The sequence below is a fragment of the Apus apus genome, chromosome 25, assembly GCF_020740795.1.
Source record: "Apus apus isolate bApuApu2 chromosome 25, bApuApu2.pri.cur, whole genome shotgun sequence".
Classification (NCBI taxonomy): Eukaryota; Metazoa; Chordata; class Aves; order Apodiformes; family Apodidae; genus Apus; species Apus apus.
The window spans coordinates 4,483,537-4,508,325 of NC_067306.1; the positions used below are offsets into that span (position 1 = coordinate 4,483,537).

Genomic DNA, 24,789 nt, shown 5'->3' on the forward strand with positions numbered 1-24,789 from the left:
GCACACGGAAAATGAACTCGGAGGGGGTGGGGGGGGAAGCACAACAACGTATCAGAGGGGATTCGAAGCAGTTATCGCCACTTAGAGCTTAATTGGACACAATTATAGGAGGGCTTTGTGGTGCTGTTGGAAACCAAAATGAAAGGAACGGCTCCTCCAGCTGAGATCCCGACCGCAGATGCCGAGTTCCCGCCGGCTCCTCAGGGGGTTGGGGGGTCGAAAAGGGGCTGGTTGGAGGTGTCCGAGGAGGAGCCTCTGTCCCCAGAGGGTCTCTCGGGCCTTCGGAGTGACACGGGAAAAGGGGGAGCAAGGGGTGATGCTTCGGTGCGGCCGTTTTCTCTGCGTTTCTCACCCGGTTTGCGGGGAGGACGACGGAGCAGCTCTGCTACGGGAAGCGAAAAGCAGCACAACCCCCGCCTCCTCCCCTCCCCACCCCCCCAAAACAAACACAACCACCACCACCAACAACAAAAAATCCACAATCCACCCCTTTGCCCATCAAACAACGGCTCCGAGCAGCAGGCTGCAAACCTCGCCTGCATTTCGAGCGGCTTTGCTTGTGTCTGTGAGATCATGGGGTTTTTTTTCCCCCGGGGATGCTGGAAAGGAGAAAAACCAACTCGGGCAGGAGGAGGGAGAGAGGGAAGGAGGGGGAGCTCCCCAGAACCGGGGCCGCGCTCCCCCCTGCGTTACCGGAGGATAAATAGGGGGGGTGGGCTTGTCCAGCGCTCTCGGGGCTGAGCATCGTCCTCCCTCCCCCCGCCTCCCGAGCGGGGCTGCCCGCGCTGCCGGGACTTGCACCTCGGGAAAGCTGCTCCCCGCTCTTCCTCCTCCTCCTTCTCCTCCTCTTCTTCCTTCTTGCCCGAGGACGGGAAGGGCTTTTCCCGGGGGGAACGGAGGGCAGCGGCAGCATAAGAGCCGGCGGAGCGCGGGTGGGAGCTGAGCGGGGCCGGGGGGTCCCGCAGCGCTCACCCCTCGGAACCGGCACCGGGGGGTCCCGAGCGACCGCTGGGGCTTGGCGGGGAGCACCGGGGGGGGGGGCAGGGGAAGCCCAAGGGGGGGTTGCGGGGGATCTCGGGGGGAGGACTGGGAGAGAAGCCCGGGGGGGGAGGGAGGGGAGGCTGCGGGGGAGCCCCCTGCTCCGGCGGGCGGTGCCCGGTGCGGGGCGGGGGGCGAGGCGGGGCGGTAGCGGCGCCGCAGCATGTGAGCGGTGCGGGGGGTTGGTGCGGGGGGCTCGTCCGGCGGCTGACGGGCAGGGCCGCCCCGCTGCCCCCCGCGGGGTGCGGGGAGGGGGGGAGGCAGCGGCGGCAGAGGCAGCAGCAGCAGCGGGGCCCGGCATGCCGCTCTGCCGCACCCGCTGCCCGGCGGAGAGCTCGGTGCGGGCACGGCGGGCTGCCCGCGGCCGCTCCCCGCACCGCTCGGGGCCGCTGCGGGTCCCGGCGGGGCCCGGCATGGCGGGGCGCTGATCGGGGGGGCAGCGCCCATGGCTCGGGGGCGCCGGGCCCCGCCGCTGCTCCCGCGGCTGCACGGTTTGCGGTACATGTGCCCGGGGCGGGCGGTGGGGCCGCGGCGGGCTCTGTGGGTTCTGGCTTTTTGTACCGCCCTGGGTTTGCTGCTCTCCTGGTCCTCCAACCGCCTGCTGCACTGGCTCTCCTTCCCCTCGCACACCCAGGTGCGCACCGAGTGGAGCCGGCAGCTGCTTTTCCCCGCCGTCACCCTCTGCAACAACAACCCGCTCCGCTTCCCCCGCCTCTCCAAGGGGGATCTGTACTACGCGGGGCACTGGCTGGGGCTGCTGCTGCCCAACCGCACCGCCCGCCCGCTGCTCACCGAGCTGCTGCGGGGAGACGAGGCCAGGCTCCGCTGGTTCGCCAAACTGGCCGATTTTCGCCTCTTTTTACCCCCCCGCCACTACGAAGGCATCAGCGCCGACTTCATGGACCGCCTGGGCCACCAGCTGGAGGACATGCTGCTCTCCTGCAAGTACCGCGGCGAGCTCTGCGGGCCCCACAACTTCTCCGCGGTGAGTGGCCCCGCATCCCCTCGCCCCCCGGGACCCCAACCCCCCCGCCCCGGGGCCGTGTTTTTCCCACGGTGGCGGTTGTGACACCCCTCGGGGGCCGCGGTGCAGCGGCCTGGGGGGCCGGGGGGGACACAAACGGCCCTGGCAGTTGCCGAGTGTTCCTTGCAGCCCCCTCCCAGAAGCCCCCCAGCAGTTCTTTGCCCCTGAAGCCGTTTCCCTGAGTGTTTATTTCTCCTCTGGACCAGAGCTGGTGCTTTCTGTTTTAAGGGTAACTCCGGCCATCAGCAGCGGGTGCCGAGGGGCTCGCTGGCCCTTTATATTTTTATTAAAAAAAACCCCAAAACCCCAACAAAACCAAACCAAAAACCGCTGCAGCCATCCCAGCTACTTCTGTCACGTTTCCCCTGTTGCTCTTAGCCTAGTTGCATCTCGACTTTTTCCATCTCCAGCTGCGAAGGCGAAGTTTCCTCGGGTGAACTCTGGCTGCAGACGCAGGCTGAGGCTCCCCCCTGTCCCCCGGGGGCTCCCCCATCCCCCCCCGTTCCCCCCCGGGGGCTCCCCCCTGTTCCCGGGGGCTCCCCCATCCCGCCCCGGGGGCTCCCCCCTGTCCCCCGGGGCTCCCCCATCCCGCCCCGGGGGCTCCCCCCTGTCCCCCGCGGCTCCCCCATCCCCCCCCCTGTCCCCCCCCGGGGGCTCCCCCCTGTCCCCCGGGGCTCCCCCATCCCTCCCCATCCCGCCCCGGGGGCTCCCCCCTGTCCCCCGGGGCTCCCCCATCCCCCCCCGTCCCCCCCCCGGGGGCTCCCCCCTGTTCCCCGGGGCTCCCCCATCCCCCCCCGTCCCCCCCCGGGGGCTCCCCCCTGTCCCCCGGGGCTCCCCCATCCCTCCCCATCCCGCCCTGGGGGCTCCCCCCTGTCCCCCGGGGCTCCCTGCCAGGGCCCAGCGGGGGTCACTCCGTTTGCTGCCCGCTCCTTTTGCAGCCCCCCGAGCCCCCCATGGGCTGGCCGGGCTGTGCCCCGCGCAGCTGCCTGGCGTGCGGCGTGATTTGGTTTGCAAATGATGAGCTCTGCTCATTACAGCTGTGCCTTTGCCTCCTGCAAGGGCCCCCGGGCCCCCCCCCCCCCCCCTTGGTGGCAGCGCTGCTGCACCACGAGGGAGTTTGCCCGTGGGCTCTGCCGTGGGATCGACCCCCTAAACTTTGAGCACTGTTTTGCAAACCACCTGGGGCATCTCTGCTGGGAAAAACAGTCCTGGGGGACCCTTTGCACGGTGTGGTCAAGAGGAGACACTGATGGGCAGGAGCTCTCAATGGGGACTGAAGTGGGACTCTTTGGAAAGGCTCTTTCCTACTTCATTAGTAGCAGCTGGATGTTGATTGTGCTGGAATATTCTGCTCTCCTAATCTCTGCAGACATCCAGGAGAGAGAGGTGTAGTCTGATTAAGTACTCTTGCTGCTGGTAGTGGTGCTGGTGTCTGTAGGGAGAGATAACTAGTTTCAGCTCTTGCTGCTCCGCACACTGGAGAGGAGTTGAATTCCCTGTTCTCCAAGTGCTGCCTGAGATGCATACCTAAAATCCCAAGGAATTGTCCCTTTGGATTTGTCACATCAGCCTGGCTCGCTGCTCAATTGTGAAGGGGAGGGGAGAGAAAAGCCCTGCGGGGTGAGGTGAGCCAGCCAGGACTGTTGAGTTAGCATATGCTGCTGCAAAGATGAGCAGAAATGGCACACCTTATTCTTAGGGTTTTTTTAAAGTATCATATTGAGACAGGCCCTTCCTAGCAGGATGAGTCTTGCAAAGCAGTAGAGTGGCATAAGGAATTTTGGGAGTAACAGGCAAAACCAGGCGTTCAGGCTCTGGGCAGTGAAAAGCTGCCTGCGTTTCCCACTTCACAGGTTGTGCATGTGATGATGTTTGCGAGTTGTCAAGCAAGACCTGGCTGCGGGTTTTAGTGCACTCTTGCACCAAGTTGTGACAAGCCAGGCAACATGATTCCCCTTGTCCCAAGGAATGGGAAGCCTGGAGCTCTGCTTCGGCTTGGCACGGGCAACGGGGGCTGTGGGAGCCACGCAGGAGTTAAGAGCAAACTCTGTTTGGTGTAACTGCTGCTTAAATTCTCTGTAGCAGCTGTTTTATACCACTGGTGGTGGCTGATGGATGTGGGCTTTTCCCACCAGCCTGCACAGATCTGAAAAATTGCCTCTTGAGGGAGGGAGGGAGATCAGGAGGGTGTCAGCCCTGGGAGCCTTGCAGCTTGCCTGGAGCTGGCCAGGGGCACAGGGAAGCATTCCTTATCTCTCCTGTCAGACTCGTGGAATTGCTCAGCTGGGGAAATAGGAAAAATACAGGGGAATTTTTCCCCTTCTTCCCATCCCAAAGGGTGGAGATGGGAGCCCTCTGTGCCAGGGGCAGCAACTGGATCTGCCTTTCCTGCACTGAGCTGCTGCCTGAAGAGGGGTGGGGGGGTTAGTGCCACCTCCCTTGCCTCTCAGCACATCCTTCCTTCTCTGTTCTAAAGCAAAACCCGAGAGTGACCTCTGCATTGTCCTTGAGTAAAGGCTGAGGAGATTTTTCCACCTGTGAAAAAGAGATGTTTCTTGGGGAGATGCTGGAAATAACTTCTCTGGGATCTGGCTGGTTTCTGCAGGGCTCTCTGGGGGGGACCTCACACCCAGGGAATGTGGTCTGAGCTCCAAGCTACCAAACTCAGGGTGTGGGGTTGGCTGCCAGGGTTGAGACTTGGGCAGCCCCAGGCATTCCTCTGGATCTGTGCTCCTTGAATCTTCTGCTTTCCTCCTGAGTTAGGAGGAAATAACACCAAAGAGGGGCAAGAAAATCGTGCGGTTTGAACCAGGCTGGAAGCAAAGTGGGTGAAAAAGATCAAATGCAAACTGGAGAGACAAGAGTGCAAAGTGTGTTCTGCAATTTTGTACCTGCTCAGAGGCTGAAAGACCATTTTCTGTCTCAAAAGGCAAGAGTGAGGTAATGCTTACAGGGTCATATCTTTCATTGGGTAAAAAAAATAAAAACAAAATCAAAACCAATCGAGCAAACCAGACCTGGTTTTGAGCAAACAAGTCCTTAGATCTGAAGCAGAAGAGGAAGCTCTGGATGAGAGAGCTGGTCTCTTTTTCTTTTCCTCTCTGTTAGTGCACCTGGACAAGGGGTTGCCTCTCCTTTCCACCTTGCTTTGTTTGTACCCTTTGGGTGTGATGTATAGGCTGTATCATCGTCTACAGGAAAGCTGGGGAGGGGAGTTTTTCAAGGACTTCTAGCAAGACGACAAGGGGGATGGATGAAAACTGGAAGAGGGAGATTGAGGTGAGACATGAGGAGGAAATTCTTCCCTGTGAGGGTGGTGAGAGCCTGGCCCAGGTTGCCCAGGGAAGCTGTGGCTGCCCCATCCCTGGCAGTGTTGAAGGGCAGGTTGGATGGGGCTTGGAGCAGCCTGGGCTGGTGGGAGGTGTCCCTGCCCATGCAGGAGGTTGGATCTAGATGATTTTTATGGTCTCTTCCAATCCGAACCAGTCTGGGATTCTGTGGTGGCACTTCTGTAGCACGAAATAGTAGAAGGGCTGCTTGGGAATAATCACAGCAAACCCACCATGTGCAGGTAGCATTGCTTTGTTTTTTTCATTCCCCAATCCATGCAGGTGCAGGGGGTTGGCACTGATGAGTGGACCTCAGTGCTGCAGGACTAACATTTGGGCATTTACCTTATGTGTGAGTTTTGAATTATCCTCCTGCCTGTGCAAGGCAGCTTTTGTCAGCTGTGTGCCATGTTTTCCCCCTGGACAAGCATGGTTGTGTGTGGGTGAGATGGATTCTGTTACCCCTCAGTCCATATATATATGGGTTTATTTATTTCCATAGGCTGCAGCTGGAAGCTCAGCTGTTGCACCAGGTGATGGTTTTGCACCTTTAGCACCTGGACTCAAAGGGGAGCAACTATTCAGCACTTGGTGCTGTTCAGAAACTTCTTCCAATTCCCAGCATAAACCTGTCAGAACTGGGAGTTTAATGATTAAAGATGATGTTTGCTGTGCCTGGCAGGAGTGGCCCCATCTATCTGTAACTGAGTATCAGGATTAAGAGACCAATTGCTTTGTTTTGCTTCACTTAAATTCAGGTGTTGATTTATTCTACTGAGCTGTTTCCAAAATACTTCTTCTCTTCCTTGTCCTGTCTTGGGCTTATTGGTTTATTTTTATTTTGTTGTGTTTTGTTTTTTTTTCCTGAGGAAGTTAATACATCCCACTGGTGGGGATTTATGGACTAATTACCTCATCCTGATTTAATGACTTCCCAAATAAAACTTGACCTGCCTGATGTGAGGGGACGAGCTGGGCTTTGCAGAGGTGGTGGCTCACTTTCCATCCCCACCCCAATCACACCTTGGGGAAACAAGGCTGGGGATTCATGGGGCTGCTTCAAAAGCTCTGCAGTCAATACCTGTTAGTCTTTTTATTTGCTTACCATTTCCTTCTTTTGAAACATTTTTATTTCTTCCCAGAACAAGGACTTTATGGGGCAGCAGCCACACAGAGACCTGGGTGCTGCTCAGCTGCAGGATCCTGGATTCTTAAAAAAATATTCCTGCATTCAGCAAAGATCTTAAAAAATATTCCCCCTGTGTCCAGTGTGAGGCTGACACTTGTCAGGCTGAGTTAAGGAGACATTTCCAGCCCTGGTTTCCCATCCGTGTTTGTGTGACTGCAGACAGGCAGGGCTCAGAGTAGCTGCAAGCACCCAATTTAGCACCACCAGCACTAATTACTCAGTCATTTCAGCCTGTGTGTGTGTGGTTTTGTTTGTTTGGGGATTTTGCTCCCTCTACTACAAACAAACGGTTTTACCCGATTCCTTTTCAGACCCCTATTCTGTTGTATTTTTATTTTAATTATTTCCTTTTCCTTTTTTTTTTTAGCACCAGTTCCAAACATAAATCTGGCTTGCTTGTTGCTGTTGCTTTTGGAAGGGAAGTGGGTTGCATTTAATTACGCTGCTGTGGGGCTGAAGCTTTAAATATGCTCCTGGTTTGTACAACTGCCATGTAAGGGAACTATGAGTGGAGCCAGTTGGATTCAGTCTCACTCATTAAATCAGCAGTGCCAAGTCCATCCTCTCCTCACCAGCCTGCAGTGGCATTAATGAATATTACTAATTTAGTGTTACTTAGTGTCAAAGAATCCAAGGAGGAATTAGATCTGAACTGTAACAAGTGCTGCCCACGATGATGCTCACTGTGGAAGGTGGGCTGGCTCCAAAGAGGGTTTTGGGGTGATTTAATGTGTGTTTGGGTCAATTGGTTCCTGTATTGGAGTCAGATGTCCTTGTTTTCTTGCAGACTTGGTTGTTGGGGTGAATGTGGCTGCACTGGGGAATGAAAATTGAGGTGAGCTGCCTTGGAGCTTGGCAGCTGGATTGTGAGATGAGCATCAAGCTGCTGGAGAGGGATAAGGAGCAAGGAGCATTGCCTGGCTGGTGCCACAGCAGCCCTTCCAGAGCAGGTTTGCTCTGGAGAGTTGAAGAGATCCCAAGTAAATCCATGGAGCAAGACAAGCAGGGCAGCAGGTGTGATCTGTGGACCTGGGCTTCTCCTCTCACCATAGTTAATTTGGGAGCTTAATGCTTGTGGAAAACCAGCTCCCTTGGTGAGAACCAACAGCTCTGCAGGGCTTGTTATGATCACATCTTCTTGATTTAGGTGTCTGAAATGGGACGTGGCTGGAATGTGGGCATCTCAGTCCTTTTTATGGTTATTTTGTTGCAGCAGAGAGGCTGGTTTGTCTTGTCTCATGGAACTGATAGACCACCTTGACAGAGCAACGCTAGGCAAAGGTGTCCCTGGTGCTGCAGCTGAGGTTGTAAAGGCTGCTTGCCAGGACACTTGGGTGGAGGGATGAGCAGGGAGGTTGGCTGAGAGAGGAGCTGGGGGCAGTGCTGGGAGCAGGACAGTCCAGGGACTGGGAGGGAATTGAAACCATGAACCCACCAGTGCAGGGAGCTTGGCTGGACAAGGAATGGGAGCAGAGAGAGGGATTGTGGTTTCCAGCACTATTTATGGATCCTTGAGGTTGGGATTAGCCCTTTGATGGGCTCATCTTTCCCCACCTCAGCATCTGCTAAAGCCCTTTGCACTTCTTGCCACCCAGTGTGATGAAGGAGCTTGATTTGTTTTGGAAAGGGCTGGTCCTGCCTCCCAGTTCTGGCTTCCAGGAGGTGGATTAGGTCTGGTTGAAATTCAGATCTCCCATCTCCTGGAGGACTTCATTTGGCTTTATTTTTGTGTGGTTTCTTTTGGTGTTTGTTTGGGTTGGTTGGTTTGTTTGTTTCCTTAATAGGTACGATATTAGAGCTTTTCATGATGCAAAACCCTGAGAGCATTTTGGTTTGGTGTCATCATGACCTTTCATCTTCTCCTTCAGTGTACACCATATAGTCAAAGCAGAGCCCTTTAGTGATTTTTCCATTGGAAAGTGGAGATGTTTTTGGAAACTCTTCTGTTGGAACATTTTTAGCCAATTCTTACTCAAGCACATTTTAAATAGAGACACCACTGGTACCTTTCCACACAGTGCAAACCAGAATCCTTCCAGACACAAGGTAATATGCAGCAAAAAAGACAGCAAAATTGTATTTTTCCACCCTCCATCTTTGGAACGTCTCCTTGAAAGAAAAAATATGGACAAATTGAGGAGAGTGTGCAGGATAATGGTGATAGAAGAGGTATGACCAGGGGACTGATTTATGAGGCAGCTGTGTAGGTTGTCCAAGCCAAGGGTGGCAGTGAGAGCTGGATGTGGCTCTTTGAGGAGGTAGCCTCTAATGAGGGTGTGTTTGGGCTGGAGCAGAGAAATAAGGACTGGAAAGGTTCAAGGGTGAGGGTGGATAGAAACTTGCCTAATTGCTCATCTGCTGGAGACAGGTTATTGAGGTCAGACTGTGGGGAACAACCTTTTACTGTCTTGTGGATGATCTGTTGGTCCAGGAAAATGTCTCTGACTTCTGCTTCTGTTTGTTTGTTTTTAACTTGTAAAATGCCATTGGGTTTGAAATCTGGCATCAAACTGATCTGAGGAATGTGCCTCACTGCTGGGTCAGCTCAAGCATCTCCTCACTCCATCAATCCATCCCACTGGGAAGGCCACAGGGAAAGTTTTCAAGCTGCCACACAGATGTGGCCCTCGCCAGGACCTCTTCAGGCTGAGCAGGATGAGGCTGCTCAGGAAGATCTGCCCTGCCTTCCTAATTCTAGGAAAACCAACAAAAAAGGATTGTTTCTATTTCCTGGTTTTACAGCCCCTTGGGCTTTGTTTCAGGGCAGTGCTGCCCTGCAGGTGCTTGGTGGGGAGGGTGTCTGTGAAGACCAAATGTCTTTCTGGTGGGTAAAGCTTCTCTTGGGGCATTTTTCCTCAGGCTTTGGCCAGAAATGGGCCAGATCTTGGTGTTAGGGTTCCTTGCTGGACTGGTGGAGAATGGATGTGTATGGATTGTGTGGCTGGAAGGGGAGATGGGACTGCAACCCCTTGGCCCATGGAATTTGGGAAGAGCAGTGCTGGGCTCAGCCCAGCTGGTACCTGCTCCTACCTTCTCCTGAAGCCTTTGCTTGGTCCAGATGCAAGCAAGCATTTAAACTTTGTGCACTGACAGATGTTAACAAAATCTGGGCAAGTAATTGGGGTGGGAACTATGGGGACTGTTATTTCAAGCAGGAAAGGAACAACTCTGTCCAGTGGGGGAGTGGCTGGGCTGAGGTTTTCCTGTCACCACCACGAAGCTTCTGAGCATCTCCCAGTTTCTGGTCCCGTGCTGTGCCTGGATTGAAGCCCCTTTGCTTGTGCAAGGGATGTACAGACATGCTGTTTGTCTAGAGGAGGAGATGAGTGTGGCTGGGAGAAGAGAACCAGACTGCAGAAACAGAGGAGGGATTTTTATCAGGACTTTGTGGTGTTTGGTTTTTTTCCTCTTGCATTTTTTTCTACATTCTTTTTTCATTTAAGCTGAAGCCATCATTCAGGAAATGAAATACTGGTTAGTGGTATGCTAAACATGTAATCATCAACACAGGTTTGTTTTAGTTATAGAATAGATTCCAAATAATTACTTCCTGCCCTACAGCAGAATTAATATAATTAGGGGTATAATTACAGTTACCTGGCACTCAGGGATTCTGCTAAGGCTTAATTAATATTTGCAAATTGGTTCAGGATCCACCAACCATCTACTGATACATATTGAAGGCAAAGAATAATGGATCTTGTATTGTTCTGTAGGTACCCAAGGAGACTGGTGTGAGGAGGTGAAATAAACACGGAGACAATCCAGGTTTTCTGCAGGATGGGAATAAGTCAGGCTTGGGCTCCCTGCTGCTCCCGAGCTCTTGTGAGATGCTGCTGAGAGTTTGGTTAATGAAAATGCTTGTGGGGAGCCTGTTACTCCCCAGAGGCTGCTGGGGTTTGCCCTCTGCTCTCTCGGGTAGTTCAGGATAATGTCATTTATCCTGAAATCCCTGGACTGCTGGAGCTCGTTCCTGGCTGGAGCAGTAAGAGCTTTGCAGCATCCTGGGCTGGCTCCAGTTACAGTCACTTTTCCCAGCTGGGATGAGCTTTTGGGTTTGTTTTTTTCCATCCTGGCTGTGAATTTGCCACCTCCTGAGAGGGAAGTGCTGGGATGGGACGGTGGGATGTTACTGCAAATGCCTTTATCCCGAGGTAGGGCTGAGCCTGCTGTTCCTTCTGCAGAAGTTTTGCATCTTGATGCCATCCAAGGTCCCATTTTCCATTCCCTGAGCCAGCCTGCATTCAGCACCCAACCAGTGGGTACCACCAATACCACTGGTGCCCAGTGTGGGTGCTGGCTGTGGGGCAGTGGTGCTGCTGTGCCCTTATTCCCAACTGTGGGTACACGTGGAGCCTGAAGGGGAAATCCTGCCTGTGGTGGCTTGGCCATGTTTTAACAAATAAAAAATCCTTGAAGAACAAAAATCTTACTCAAAAGACACCCTGGCCAGGCAAGATTTAACAGCCCCCTAGGCAGGCTGGGCTGGGGTCTAGCAGCAGGGGTATTTCTTCCTCTTTCCTCTCCCTTTCTCTTGATTTCAATTCTCTTTCCCCCTACATTTCTGCTCTGTCTCACCTTCTTTGCAATTTTCACCACTTCCTTCACCCTTCCCTAATTCCCTTCCCTTTTCCCAGTCCCCTTTTCCTGCTGCTCTGTAACTCAACCAAAAGCCACCCCTGCATCTTGGTCTGGTTTGGAATCAGGTCTTCTCTGCACTTCTTCCCTTTTTCTGAAAAAAAAAAGGGAAACTTGTTTTTGCAAACCCCTGTGATGATGCAGCTGATTCACTTCCCTCTTAGGTAGTTCTGGGAATTCTTTCTCTCTTATTGTTTCCCCCTCAGCCCCCCACAACCCTGAGTTCTGTAATTTCATGCAGTGGGAGCAGGTATTTGTAATTTGTTTTTGATTGTTCCACTCCCCTCTCTCTCAATTTTGTAATTTACTTCAGGAATAAAACTCCAGCAAAACATCTTCCTCGACACCCTTGAGCTTTACATTTTTCAATTAGAAAGTGTGAACATAAATTAAGAACTAGAGCTGTTACTAATCTTATGACCACACTTGCTCACATACTGATTTTCATATGGTGTATTAAATCAAGAAGAATGGGCCATTATAATACAATTAGCTGTGATTCACAAGCAGGAATTACTGTTGCCAGTGTGGGGAAAAGTGGTGTCGTATGATTGGAAAAGACTGAAACCTTGGTGGGTTGGGGTTGGTGGGGTTGTGGTTTTTTTTTTCCTTCCCTTTTTTTGCCTTTTAAAATCCTTCAACAGCTGGAAAGGAGGAAAACCTGTGACAGGGAATGCACTCTGGGCTTTTTTTTTTTTTTTAATGAATTTGTGTGATGATTGTGAGTGTCTCATTGTGGGCGTGTAAATCTTGATTGGCTCCTGACTTGTGTTACAGATGAAAATAACCAACTTCATCCTGGAGCTTTATTCAACTGAATGCATCGATGCTTCTCAGCCCTCCTGTGGAAGGACCCAAGTCTGAGCAAAATAGCAGCAGCTTAGAGAATTGTCAGAGTTGGAAGGGACCTCTAGAGAGGTCCTAAAGCAGGATCACCCAGAGCACATCATCCGGGTGGGTTTGGGATGGGCAGCCTGTCCCAGGGCTCTGCCACCCTCCCAGCAAAGAAGTTTGTCCTCATGTTCAGCTTGACCCTCCTGGGCTCCAGTTTGTGCCCATTGCCCCTTGTCCTGTCACTGGGCACTACTGAGCAGAGTCTGGCCCCATCCCCCTTGCACCCACCCTGAGATACTTGTAGGCATTGATCAGGTCTCCCCTCAGCCTGCTCTTCTCCAGGCTGAACAGTCCCAGCTCTCTCAACTGGACCTTAGAGTTGTGTTTCTTTGGCTACAAACCACTTCAAAACCAGCCTAGATTTTGGAGATTTAGGGTCTTTTTTTGCAAGCAGATGGGAAATGGGGAAGCTGAGTAGCATCTCCCTCTGGCTCTAGGGCTTGATGGAAACATCTCCCAGTGCAGTGTGGTCAGGCTGCCCAGGGCTTGTGTTTGATTTTTGTGGTCTCTTGGAGGACTTGCTGCCTGGGGCTGTGGATCCTAAACTGTGTTTCTTGTGGGAGGATGTTTCAGGGTTCATCCAAAATCCTGTGGAGTTGGTGCAAGGGGTCCTTTGGGCTCCAGCCTGGGCTTGTGCTCCTTGAAGTCTTGTAATTCCAACCAGGAGTCTTTGGCTTCTCTCCATGAGGGTGGAAGTGCCAAGGAGATGTTTTCTGTGGATTGTAGGTGGTTTGTGCCCCTTGGTTTTGAATGGGTATTGGGGAAGCTGTTTGTTTCATATGGAATAATGAAGCATATGTTGGATGAGACAGAGGGAGGGACTTGGGGCTGATATTTACAGTACTCAGAAAAAGAGGCTGTTTTTTCTCTTCCTGCCCACAAGAAAGCTGGGGAAGGACTTGGGACAAGGGCAGGGAGGGATTGGATGAGGGGGATGGATGAAAACTGGAAGAGGGAGATTGAGGTTGGACATGAGGAGGAAATTCTTCCCTGTGAGGGTGGTGAGAGCCTGGCCCAGGTTGCCCAGGGAAGCTGTGGCTGCCCCATCCCTGGCAGTGTTGAAGGGCAGGTTGGATGGGGCTTGGAGCAGCCTGGGCTTGTGGGAGGTGTCCCTGCCCATGCAGGGGGTTTGAAGCTACATGATCTACCTAACCCACCAGAACATCAGCCTGCACTGTGAGCACATCAATCATTCTGTTTCTAATAATCTCTGCACCCAAATACTCTGTCGAAACCTCCTACAAGTCTTGGATGACTTATTGCACCCAGGGCTGGGGCTGGATTCTGTGCCATGTGCTTTTTTAGCAGTTATTGACACTTGCTCTCATGCATCCACCAATGTCTTTCAGGTTAACGACCAGCCAAGGCTGCATGCAAAGCTGGCTGATAGTTTACTTCTGAAAAGTGCATTTGCTTCTTGTCATCCTGAACTTTGCCTCCTCTCCTCTGTCCCTGGGTTGAACAGAGCTCTGATTTCCCTCACCCTTGCCCTCCGTCGAGGTTTATCAGTCTCCAGATGTGTTTGGAAGTGTTAATCCTCAGTCCCTCCTGCCCTCTCTGCTTTCACATCCCCTCTTCCCTCTCTCTACTGGAACTGGGGACACCAAAGGCCCCAACCTTTTGATGAGATAATGGCCCCATGTTGTACAGGGGTGGGTCTGTGGTTGCAGGAGCCTGTTGCAGTGTCATGGTTTCTGTTTGTTGCTCTCATTAAAGAACTGAAGTGCAATTTTCAGGCATTAAAAGCATGATCTTCCTAACTCTAAGATCATATCTTTTCATGGTGCTGGAGAGCAGAGGCCTTGTGGTGGTTTTATTGCCAGGCAAGCAGAGCGAGGAGAGAGACAGGACAGATGCTACTCCTGTGTTGTCTGATCAGCTCTGCTGGTGCTGGGAACATCTGGAGAGGTTTGCAGATGGGCGGGCAAGGCAGGCAGAAAGATGCCAAGTGCTGGGGAAGAGCTGTGAGTTTGCAGTGGGTGGGCGGTGGGATTTGTGCTACCCAGACATTAAAAATAGCGTGTGATGCTCTGACTGCTCTTGGCACTTGGTAGCCTGGCTGAGTCAGCAGCCTCCCTTTTATTAGCATGGTGGGTGCTGCTGTTTGGGGGATCTTCCTTGTTGGGTCATCATCCTGTCTTGGGTGGTGGTTGCCTCTCAGGGAAGGTGCTGGTGGGATGGACCCGAGTCCCCCACGCTGCTCCCGGAGCAAGCGACGGAGAGATGAGTTGGGAAAGGGGGAGGATTTTCCTTTCCAGCACCCTACATAGTCATAACTGTTAATGGATGTGTAAGGGAAATGGAAAACAACCCTTGGCTTCAAAGAGGAAGTTAAACTTTGTGTCACAAGGAAAAAAACAGAGAGGTCCTTACAGAATGTCTATCATCCTGAAATACACGCTTGGATAAGGGGAGCTGAGGTGCTCTCTGACCTCTAAGAGGGGCCTGGGCTCCTTCTTGTCTGTGTCTCTACAATGGCCATTCCATTTTGGCTGAGCTCTCATGAACCTCATCCTTTTCCACTGTCTCCTCTTGTCTTTTTTTCCCTTTCTCCCTCTCATCCTTAAAACCACAGCCTGACATCAGTGGTTCCTGCCACAATCCACATGGTAGGATTTATATCTATATAGGGGGGTATTTATAGGGGTTCCTGGAGCTGGGTGTGGAGCCACCAGTTGGGTAGGGTTAATGGAAGTGTTTGATTCAGTAGTTGTCCTCCCTGAGTGGAAGAAGGTTGGAATTGATGGCCCTGTTGGCTGCTTGGAGATGGTAGAACAGAATAGTTTAATTGGAAGGGACCTACAAGAGTCATCCAGGCCATGCTCCCCTCCTGTGGCTGGTGGAGATGTCAAACTTGAGCTGAACCTCCCAGGGTGATGTGTGAGGAGGATGGATTTGGGAAAAAGGGTATAAAAGGGGAAGAAGAAGAGAAATAAAGCATGGGAGCAAACATGCTGGTGACTCTGGGCAGAGAAAAGGAGCTTAAGGGGTTTTAATCTGTATGGTCATTGTCATGCTCGGAGGGTTTTGTGGCCTACTAACCCAAAATGTTTAAATGCCTCATTTATTGGAAGGAGTTTTAAAGAGGTGAAATAAAAGTGCTGGAATGGCTGTTCTTTCTCTTAAATGTGTTTAAACACATTAGAACAGCAAGCCTGGCTGCAACGTGGCCACGAGGGATGATCTGCAGGGAGGGCTGCATGAGGATGCTCTCCAGGAGTGTGGCTGGAGCTACCAGAGGGGTTAAAAGAGTAAATGAGGAAAAAAATAATTAGACACCTCAGCAGGTGACTCTGGAGAAACCAGCCTGCTCGAGCAGCACCAAGATGGTGTGATCTCCTAGCAGCCAGGCATGTGAGCCCGAGCAGCTTTCCCTGGAAAACACTGCATTTTGTTTTGGTTCCTCTCTGCTTTTTAGAAGCATTTTTGCTGCCTTGGCCTCTGTTTGCTGCCTGTCCTATTAAAGATGGTCTCCAGTGGAGATGAAGGGAAGAGCAAAGCATCAGTGCCAACCTGGTGAGCCCTTCTGCAGTGTTAAGAGAAGGTTATTAGAGGGGACTGCTGACTTTTTGGTCTTCAAAAGCCCAGTGCTGAGAGCCCAGTGGTTGGGTCTTCACCTCTGATCTCCCCTCCTCACCTCCCTGCTGCTGCTGGATGGACTCACACTGAGAATTCTGACTCCTGTCAGGGAACAAGTGCAAAAAGGGTCTGAGATGCCTCGAGAGAGAGAGAGGTGGTTTCCCAGCAACTAAAGAGGAGCGAGAAAATCCCAGACAAAATACTTAATATCTGGCAACCTGTTTGTTTTCAAAGTAGTTCTGAGACATCAGTGCTTGTTAGCATTAGTCTGACACTTGCTCATTTCTCATCTTGCTCTCCTCTGGGCTGAGAAAGGCAATGCCCTTTTGATGTTAGACATCAAGAAAACAGGCTCCTGGCTGCTGGTTTGGGGTTCCCAGCAGGAGCGGGGGATCCGGTCGCCTGTAGCAACCTGGCTGCCTTGTGTGCAGAGCTGCCTTGCCAACCCCTACGTCCTGCCCTCAGAAACGTGAGGTGCAGCAGCAGCTGAGAAATGGGTGGAAGAAAAGCTGGGGTGTTGTCAGGCTAAAGCTCATCGTGAGGATGTGTTGCTGCTTTGGGAGGGGATCAGCAGCAGGCTGGGATAAGCTGTGGGTTGGTTTATGCTCTGCCTCTTGAGCAAGTCGGTTGGGAGTTCTGGGTGTCCCCCCAGTGTAGGAATTAGTGCCTCTTTACTGCTTGAAAAATGACTTTATTTAGTGTTGTGCTTCGTTTAGGGCTGTTTGTTTAGTGTTGCACTGACACTAGCAGGGAAAGCCTTGGAGGAGGATGTTTTGCTGGTCTTGTTGCATGGACCCTGAGGTGCTGGGAGTTGGAGGACTGGGTTCAAAAGCTGAGCAACACACCCAGCTCAAACCTCACAAATCCTGATTAAACAAACGTTGCAGAACTGAGGCCCTTGAGGGAAGACTCATCACCTTTGCAAAACAAAGTGAGGTGATAAAGCAGGTGAAACTTTATCTGCTCGTCAACCTTAATGATGGATCAGCAAGAGCTTCAGAGTCTCTTTCATGGTGGAGCAGGTGGTGGGATTGTAGGTGTTGGCATGAGGGCTTCAGCCCAGGCTTGGGGTGATCAGTTGTAGATTTGCTCGTAATTATCTGTTGTCTTTGCACTGATCTTCTGTTATGGCTTGAGATAGAGGAGCTGGTCTTGGGCTCCACCTCACCCTGCATCTGAGCAGGGGTTCAAAGTCACACTCCCTGGGGACAATGGTGCAAGTGACAAGCTGCAGGGCAGGTGGGTGACAGACTGCTCTGATGTCCTAACCCTGTGCTCAGGGCTCGGGCTGTGCTCAGGTGGCTGCTGCCCTGTGTCCCTCCTCCTTCTCTGCTCTTGTCCATGGCAGAGGGGGGGTTGGGGTAGGCAGAACCCCTGATGTCCAGTGTGACACAGAGCGAACCAAACAGCAACGAGCAAGTATCATAGAATGATGGAATAGTTTGGGTTGGAAGGGACCTTAAAGACCATCCAGTCCCACCCCCTGCATGGACAGGGACACCTCCCACCAGCCCAGGCTGCTCCAAGCCCCATCCAACCTGCCCTTCAACACTGCCAGGGATGGGGCAGCCACAGCTTCCCTGGGCATCCTGGGCCAGGCTCTCACCACCCTCACAGGGAAGAATTCCCTCCTCATGTCTCACCTCAATCCCCCCTCTTCCAGCTTAAACCCAAGAAATACCAACATACCAACCACCAGAGCAAATCAGGCAACTCCCCAATGTTCTGCCCAACCTGGTTTAGCTCTGGTGGGAGCCTCGCCTGGACAACGTGGCTCCAAAGCACAGCAGCCTTCCCCCACCCCCCTGTGACTCCTTGTTCTACAGCAAGGTTACCTTGCCAACATCTGCTTTGCCTCTCACATGATATTTTTTCCCTCCCAGCACCCAGCTGGGCTCAGCTCATGAATCTTCAGTCTCCCTGTGAGTGCGACAGGCGGGAATGGGCTCCGAATCCACAACATCCTGATGAACTTTGGGGGGGGAACATTTCTGCCTGAGTGAAAGGGTGTTGGTTTGGGGGTTTGTTTGTTTGTTTTTTTTTTTGGTTTTGCCATTGATGTAGGTATTTTGTGTTCCTTTTTAATTAGATGAGTCCTCTAGGTTTGCTGGCCAGCTGTTCACTTTGCAGACAGGCAGGAAAAAAAAAAGATTCCAGCATTACACTCCTGCTGCTTTCATCTTGTAATGAGCTTGTTAGCAATTAGTTGCTAGTGGAACAGGCTGCTGGGGTGTGGAGCAGTGATGCCATGAGCTCCAGGTCTAAAAGAGTTGGGGTTTAATGGGGACTGGCTGGAGAGGGGCTGGAATAATTAGTTTCAAGACTGATGGGCAAGATGCATCAGTGCAAGTGACTGTTTCCTTGTCTGAATAGTTGGGCTGAGTTTGGGATGATCATGTTTAGATGTAATTTGGAGGTGTCTATTATTTGGGGATTGTTTATTTTTTTAAGAACTCTAGCCTGGAATTTTTCCCTTCTCTCCCCATAGGCAGGCTGGGGTGTTCAGCAGAGAACTTAAGTCTCCTTCAAGTCTTTTTCTCCCCACATCTGTAAGGAAACGTGGGTGGCACAGGACACCTTGGGGAGAAGGGGATGTGCAGGGACTTCAGGTGCCTGGCAGGGAGGAGGATGCTTTCCAGGGGAATGGGAAGGTTTTTCCAGCACAGTGTTTGTCCCAGTTGTTCAGAGCCCGGGTTTTTGCAGCCTTACTGGGTGGAAATGAATCCAGGACTGGGTCTGAGCCTCAGAATTACAGACACATTGAAGGCCTTGGATGTTGAAGTTTGGGCATCTGGTTTTCCAACTTGCTTTCTGTGTGTTTTTATTTATATTTTTGGAGGTGTACAGGGAGGAATTGTTGAGCTTTTCCTTGCACTTGGGTGCTGGCTCCAGGTGACATCCCAGAGCTGTGGGTTCCTGGCCCATATTTTCTTGCTGGATTAATAAACCAGAGCTGCAGGGCCAGGACTTGGATAAACCTTGGACTTGGGTGTTTCCGAGGATACCTTGAGGGATGTCTGTCTGTGAGGCTTGGTGATCAAAGTGTTGAAACTGATATTGTTGAGGGGGGTTGCTCATAGTCCTGCCAACCATTCCTGGTGGGATTTGTCCCCCCTGCATGTGTCTGGGCAGGACCAGGCACAAAAACTCTCATTTCTGAGGCCTGGCAGGGGAAAACAATCCCATGTGGAGCAGATCTGCTGGTTCCATTTGGTGTCCTCCCCTGGTCTGAACTGCAGGTTTCAAAGCTGAGCTGTTCTGCTCCAGGAGCCTTTCTAAAAAGGGTCCCTTTATTAAAAAAAAGAACAGGGAGATGGAAATGGAACTGTTGCTTTTGCATGGAGTTTCTGTTGCTCTCTCATCCTTGGTGTTTCATTCATCTTCCTTTCCAAAAGTCACCAAACCATAATGACTCAAGTACTTTGAGCAAATGAATCCTTGGGCAGGCTCACAAGTGGAGAGGAAAGAAATAATAATAAAAAGTTGGCTTTAGGGGATGTCCTGAGGAAAGAACAAATCAAGGAATAAATGAAGCTTATTTTTGCAAGCTGCTTTCATTTAAACTTAATGAGGTTACTGCAGATGTGGAGGGGACTGGCAGAGCCCACTGAGGTTTGGCAAATGCCACCCATGTGTGTGGCCAGTCCCGTTGCCATCATCACTGTTTGTAGCAAGGAATTGCCATTTTCTTCCTGGCTCACTTGGCTGTTGGACATGGGAAGTTCACGAGCATGACATGAAGCTGAAGGCTTGTATTGACAGCCAAGCTGGCACGCAAAGGAGGAATAAATAAAGGATCCCCCTGAGATCTGCCTGTGACACATGTTACCCAAGTTGTGTGTTTGGACCTAAGCAAAGTGTCTGCCCGGGGGCTGGGCTCTTTGTGATTTGCCCTTGGAAGTTGGGAGGGTTAATGCTGAGGAGCACAGGTGCTGGGAGTGTGTTCATGGGTGCAGGGGGATGTGAAGGGCTGATGAGAACTTCTGGTCTTTTAGCCAAAAAGCCCTTGGTTAAGGAAAAGCAAGGTTGCTGGCTTCCCTGTTTGCAGCTGCAGAGCTGTTCTCAGTCCAGGAACGTGTGCTTGGCCCAGACAAGATGTGAGGGGTTTCTTTGGGCTGCTACAACCCAGGCAAAGACTCGCAGCAGAAAACCCAGTTGCTGTTGCTGCCCTCTTGGTACCCGGTGACTAATGTGAGCAGAAAATAACATCTCTGGGAAAACAGCTCCAGGCTCTTCACTTAAACATGTAATTTTATCTGCTTACTCGTCTGCTCTACACACTCACTCCCTTCAATCCCTTAGACTGTTCCTCTGGTTTGTGTATTTACTCTTTGGCTCTGTCTGTGGAGTTATAACCTGGCTGGGTAGAATCTCACCCCACTGCTCCTTCCACAACCGTGGGGATGTAGCTGAGAAGCAGCCAAACCACCCATCACACCTTTTCTGTCTTATCCCCAGCTGCAGTAAGTTTGGCTGCTGTTTCCCTGTTAGCACAAAGCTCACACAACTCCTCCCACGTGTCACCTCGTGTGACCCAAGCCAAGCGCCCCAGCCCCGAATCGGTGCCTCAAGGCTCCGCTTGCACAGCTTCAGCAAACCCTCAATGTGGTCAGGCAGGGTGGAAGGGGCAGTGATGGCACCATCAGGGGGTGCTTAGACAATCACAGAATTGCTGGAGTTAGCAGTGAGCTCTAGAGATCATCTAGTGCAGCCCTCTTCACCTACAGCAGATCACACAGGATGGTGTCCAGACTGGTTTGAAATGTCTCCAGGGATGGAGACTCCACCACCTCTCTGGGCAGCCTGTCCCAAGTGCTTTGTCACCCTCACAGCAAAGAAGTTTCTCCTCATGTTTAGATGGAACTTCCTGTGCTTCAGTTTGTGCCCATTGCCCCTTGTCCTGTCACTGGGCACCACTGGGAAGAGTCTGGCCCATCCTCCTGCCACCCCCTGGAGACATTTACAGACACTGATGAGGTCTCCTCTCCAGATTGAACAGTCACGTTTCTCTCAACCTTTCCTTGTAAGAGAGATGCTCCAGTCTCCTGATCATCTTAGTTGCACTTAGGCTGGGCTGGATGTGGACGGATCCCAGTTTGGCTCTGGCATCTGCTGTGAGCAGAGGCAGGGAGCAGTGGCAGAAGGACACAAAGTCATTGTGGAAACTTGGCAGCCGGTGCCTGTGTCAGGTGGTGACGTGTCAGGCTGTGACACCAGCACAGGGGCTGTGCCTCCTGCTGGGGACCAGTGGCTCCATCTCTTTCTGTAGCCCCAGGGGGCTGTGGGAGGACCCCAAGCTGTGGGAGGCCAGCAGCCCACTCCCCCAGGGGATGTTGCTCTCTCCCTTCATTACTCCACGACGACGTAGCAGCCAGAAGAGTAATAAAAAATGAATCTTGCCATGTATAATGCATCACTTCAAACCCTTCCTTCTTACATGTATTTGAGGAAAAAAAATCAGGTAATTTCCTAGCAAAGAGCAGTGACGTATCTATTTTTAAAAGGCCCTTTATAAATAGTGACATTATTTCAGCTTTTGCAGAGTGAGGGTGCAAGACAGTGACCTACAACGGGTTGAATTTTACTGCAGCCCTTGCAACTCCCACTCCCTGTTTGTGCTGTGCAGGCACGTTTTCTCTTGACCTATTTTGTGTGTGTTTGTGATAAACCCCAGATGTAATGGTGCTTCTTTTTTTTTTTTTTATGACCAGAGTAATAGATGTGGAAGGGAGGTTTTGATGAAGAGCTCACCTGGGTGGTTGTTTTATGCCTTGGTGAGGGCAGGTGGTGGTGTGGGCAGCAGGAGAGAGGTGAGGGAAGTGATTCTCCTCCTTCATTCAGCTCTCGTGAGACCCCACCTGGAGCACTGTGTCCAGTTCTGGAGCCCTCAGTATAAAAAGGACATGAAGTTCCTGGATGATGGGAGGGCTGGAGCAGCTCTGCTCTGGAGCCAGGCTGGGAGAGTTGGGGTGTTCAGCCTGGAGAAGAGAAGGCTCCAGGGAGACCTTAGAGCAGCTTCCAGTGCCTGAAGGGGCTCCAGGAAGGCTGGGGAGGGGCTTGGGACAAGTGCTTGTATGGAGAGGACAAGGGGGAATGGATTTAAACTAGAGAAGGGGAGACTGAGGTTGGACATGAGGAGGAAATTCTTTGCTGTGAGGGTGGGGAGAGCCTGGCCCAGGTTGCCCAGGGAAGCTGTGGCTGCCCCATCCCTGGCAGTGTTGAAGGGCAGGTTGGATGGGGCTTGGAGCAGCCTGGGCTGGTGGGAGGTGTCCCTGCCCATGCAGTTGGAACTGGATGACCTTTAAAGGTCCTTTCCAACCCAAACCATTCTGTGAAGTTGAAGTGCTTCTTCAAGTCTCTGAATGAAACCTGTCCTTGCCCTTGCTGATGGGTTGCAGGTGTCTTTCTTTCACCTACCTCTGTGTGAACTGATGGCATTGACAAACCTCTCTGCAAGCTGCTCTCCTGGGGGTCCCCTGGGGGGAGGGATGGAGCAGGCAGCACTGGGCAGAGGGGCAGAAAGGGGCTGGTTGAAGGAGCAGCCTGAGGATGTGGGGAAGGGACAGCTGAAGAATCGCTGCCTGTCGCTGCCCACCCCTCCTGCCACCCACAGCACAATTTCTCATTTCCTCCTGCCATGTACTTAAAGGCCTCGGGGCAGTTGATTTGGCTGATTAAAAAGCACAGCAGTGAGTGCATTTCTGAGTCACAGAAGCACTGAACTGACCAGCTGCTTTATCACAGGCTTCCCTGCCAGCTCTGCCCGGGCAGCCCTCGGCCGTGCTGCCAGCTCCCAGCCCCTGCTAAGCCACCAGGAAAATGGAGCATCACAGCAAGGAGCTGGTGGCTCAGTCCTGCCTGACAGGAAGGCTGAGATCATAAATGGAAAAGATTCACCCTTAGACCTCACTCAGATTTCTCCCAGCTGGAGGTAACTCTTCAGTTCTCCCCATCTGATGCCACCAACCTGCAGGTCGGCACATGCCCTGGTACCATCTGTGGGTCTGAGCTAAGAGCTGGCAGCTGCCCGGGCATTGCAGCAGGTTTAAAGCAGTTTGTTTTGCTGAGCAGCTCTGTGGGAGCCCTGGGGCTGTAATTAATAATGTCATTAATGAAGTGGCAGAAGATGACTGCATCTCCTCAATGCCACGGGCTGGTCGGTACGCAGCACGGAGCCATCGGGACCCTTCTCTGTGGTGAAACCCAGCTCCTAGGAGTGGGATTTGCAGGCACGTGCTGGGGACAGGTCAGAAGGTCGTTGCCTGGAGGTCACTCAAAGCAGCTGGTTGGTTGCAGTTGAGATTGGAGGGGTTTTTCAAGATTTTAAGCTCCCAGCATCTGCAGCGTGGGGCTGAGTACTTGCACGCTCAGTGTAGGAGTGGTGGGGGTGAGTAGTCAGGCTGGAAGGACCAAAGGCTAGAGAATATCCAAACTTTACTATTTATTATATGACAAAATAGATAGATTTTTCGGAGAGAAATATTTGAGATGGGAAAAAAATACATCTTTTTTAATGGGTGAGGAAAACCTGCTGGTGAGTCTGGGTGGTGCCAGTACTGACGTGTCCACGAGCTGTGGTTTGGTTACAGGCTGGTTTTGGATGAACTATCTGTGGACAGAAGGGTGTCTCTGACACCCCAGCTCCTGAAAGGGCTTCTCATGCTGCCCCGAAATTATTTTGGCCACTATTAAAGTGGAAATAATTGTAACAACCCTCCAGTCTTGATCAGTCCTCAGAGATGCCTGAAGATCTCTAATATAAAGTCGTGGCCATCACAGGCAGTTGCAGCCCAACCTGCTGTGTAGGGATGAGCTACAGGGATAAAGGAAGAAATTCCTCCAGTTGTTTGGGTTTTTTTCTCTTCATTGAGCAATTCCTGGTTTCCTCTCCCTCACCTGCCATTGTGCTTTGGTTCAGAAGGTCTGAGCTGCCTCTTGGAAGGGACGAATGTTTTTCATCGCCTTTCTTTTCTGCCTGTTTAGTGAGTTAATTTAAACTCTCCAGGTGGGTGCCTGAGGAGGCTGTAAATTGCTGTAGAGAATAAAAAGTGTGAATTATTAGAGGCAAATTAATTTCTGTCATTTCTGGCTCTTCTGGAAAGTCCTTTCCAGTTTTGGGTGCTGCGGTAGGGATGGTGGGTTGCTCTCGGTGCCTGGAACAAGAGTGATGGAGCACTTGGCTTTTGGGCTGGTGCATTAAGCCCAGGAGAAGAGGGCTGAAAATCCCTCAGGATGAAAGTGGAGGGAGTTGTGCATTTGTAGGGGGGGAAAAATATCAAACAAATAAATAAATAATTGGGGGAAAGATTGAAGCAGAGAAAAATCACCATGTGAGCACAGGGAGGAGTTTTTTAGTCATAGACTGTGTTATTGGCATCAGTGGGGCAACGAGATGTGGAGTGTGAGGCTGGTGAGAGGGTCTGGGCATGGCAGGGGAGTGATGGGGCTGCAGGGAGAAACCTCATGGGGGCACAGGTGAGGAGGGGAACACAGGCTTGTTGTGTCTTTTGGTGGCATTTGAGGGTCTAGTGACGTGGATGTCGTGGACGTGGTCTCCATCGGAGCAGTAAAGGGCTGGGCCCCATCCAGGGCACGATCTGAAATGGGATTTTGGGAATCCTGCTGCAGGTTTCTGGCTGTGCTCAGCTACAATAACCTCCCACAGGAGCTGGTTTGCTCTTTGAGGGGGTGGAGGTGCTGGGTGCTGGGTCAGGGCACAGCGAGCAGCACGCGCCGGTGTCGGCGCGTTGAGCTGCGTTTGCTGGGAGGGTCATTTCCCACTTAATCGTGTTGAACAACAGGAAGAAAACATTCTATTTGAGGGGCTTTGTCACAGCAGACAGGCTGTGCTGCAGCACATCCTTTCCAGAGTGTTTGTGTGGGTTAGCTTAGACTTATTAATTTCCATTTCCTTGTGTATCATGTAATCATAAGCACTTAGAAGAGACAACCAAAGCACGGACGTGGCTCAACGGTTCAATTAATCACAGGTTCCCCATCCAGCCTCCCTAGCTGTGGTCACCAACAAGGCTTTCTTCACCTTCCTACATGAAATAATATACTAAATAAGAAATATATCTATATATATTTAGCAGTAA

The 24,789-nt window shown here is 51.9% G+C and overlaps 1 protein-coding gene across 2 annotated transcripts in view; it reads left to right on the forward strand.

Annotated features, from left to right (window-relative positions):
* The first annotated feature begins 1,369 nt into the window (after nt 1-1,369).
* LOC127394420 (acid-sensing ion channel 2-like) overlaps nt 1,370-24,789 on the forward strand; it is a 93,429-nt gene continuing 70,009 nt past the window's right edge. For both annotated transcript variants that reach the window (XM_051640387.1, XM_051640386.1), the window contains exon 1: nt 1,370-2,023. In XM_051640387.1, coding sequence (XP_051496347.1) covers nt 1,484-2,023 — 540 coding nt within the window. In that variant the 5' untranslated portion in view covers nt 1,370-1,483. The remainder of the gene's footprint in view (nt 2,024-24,789) is intronic.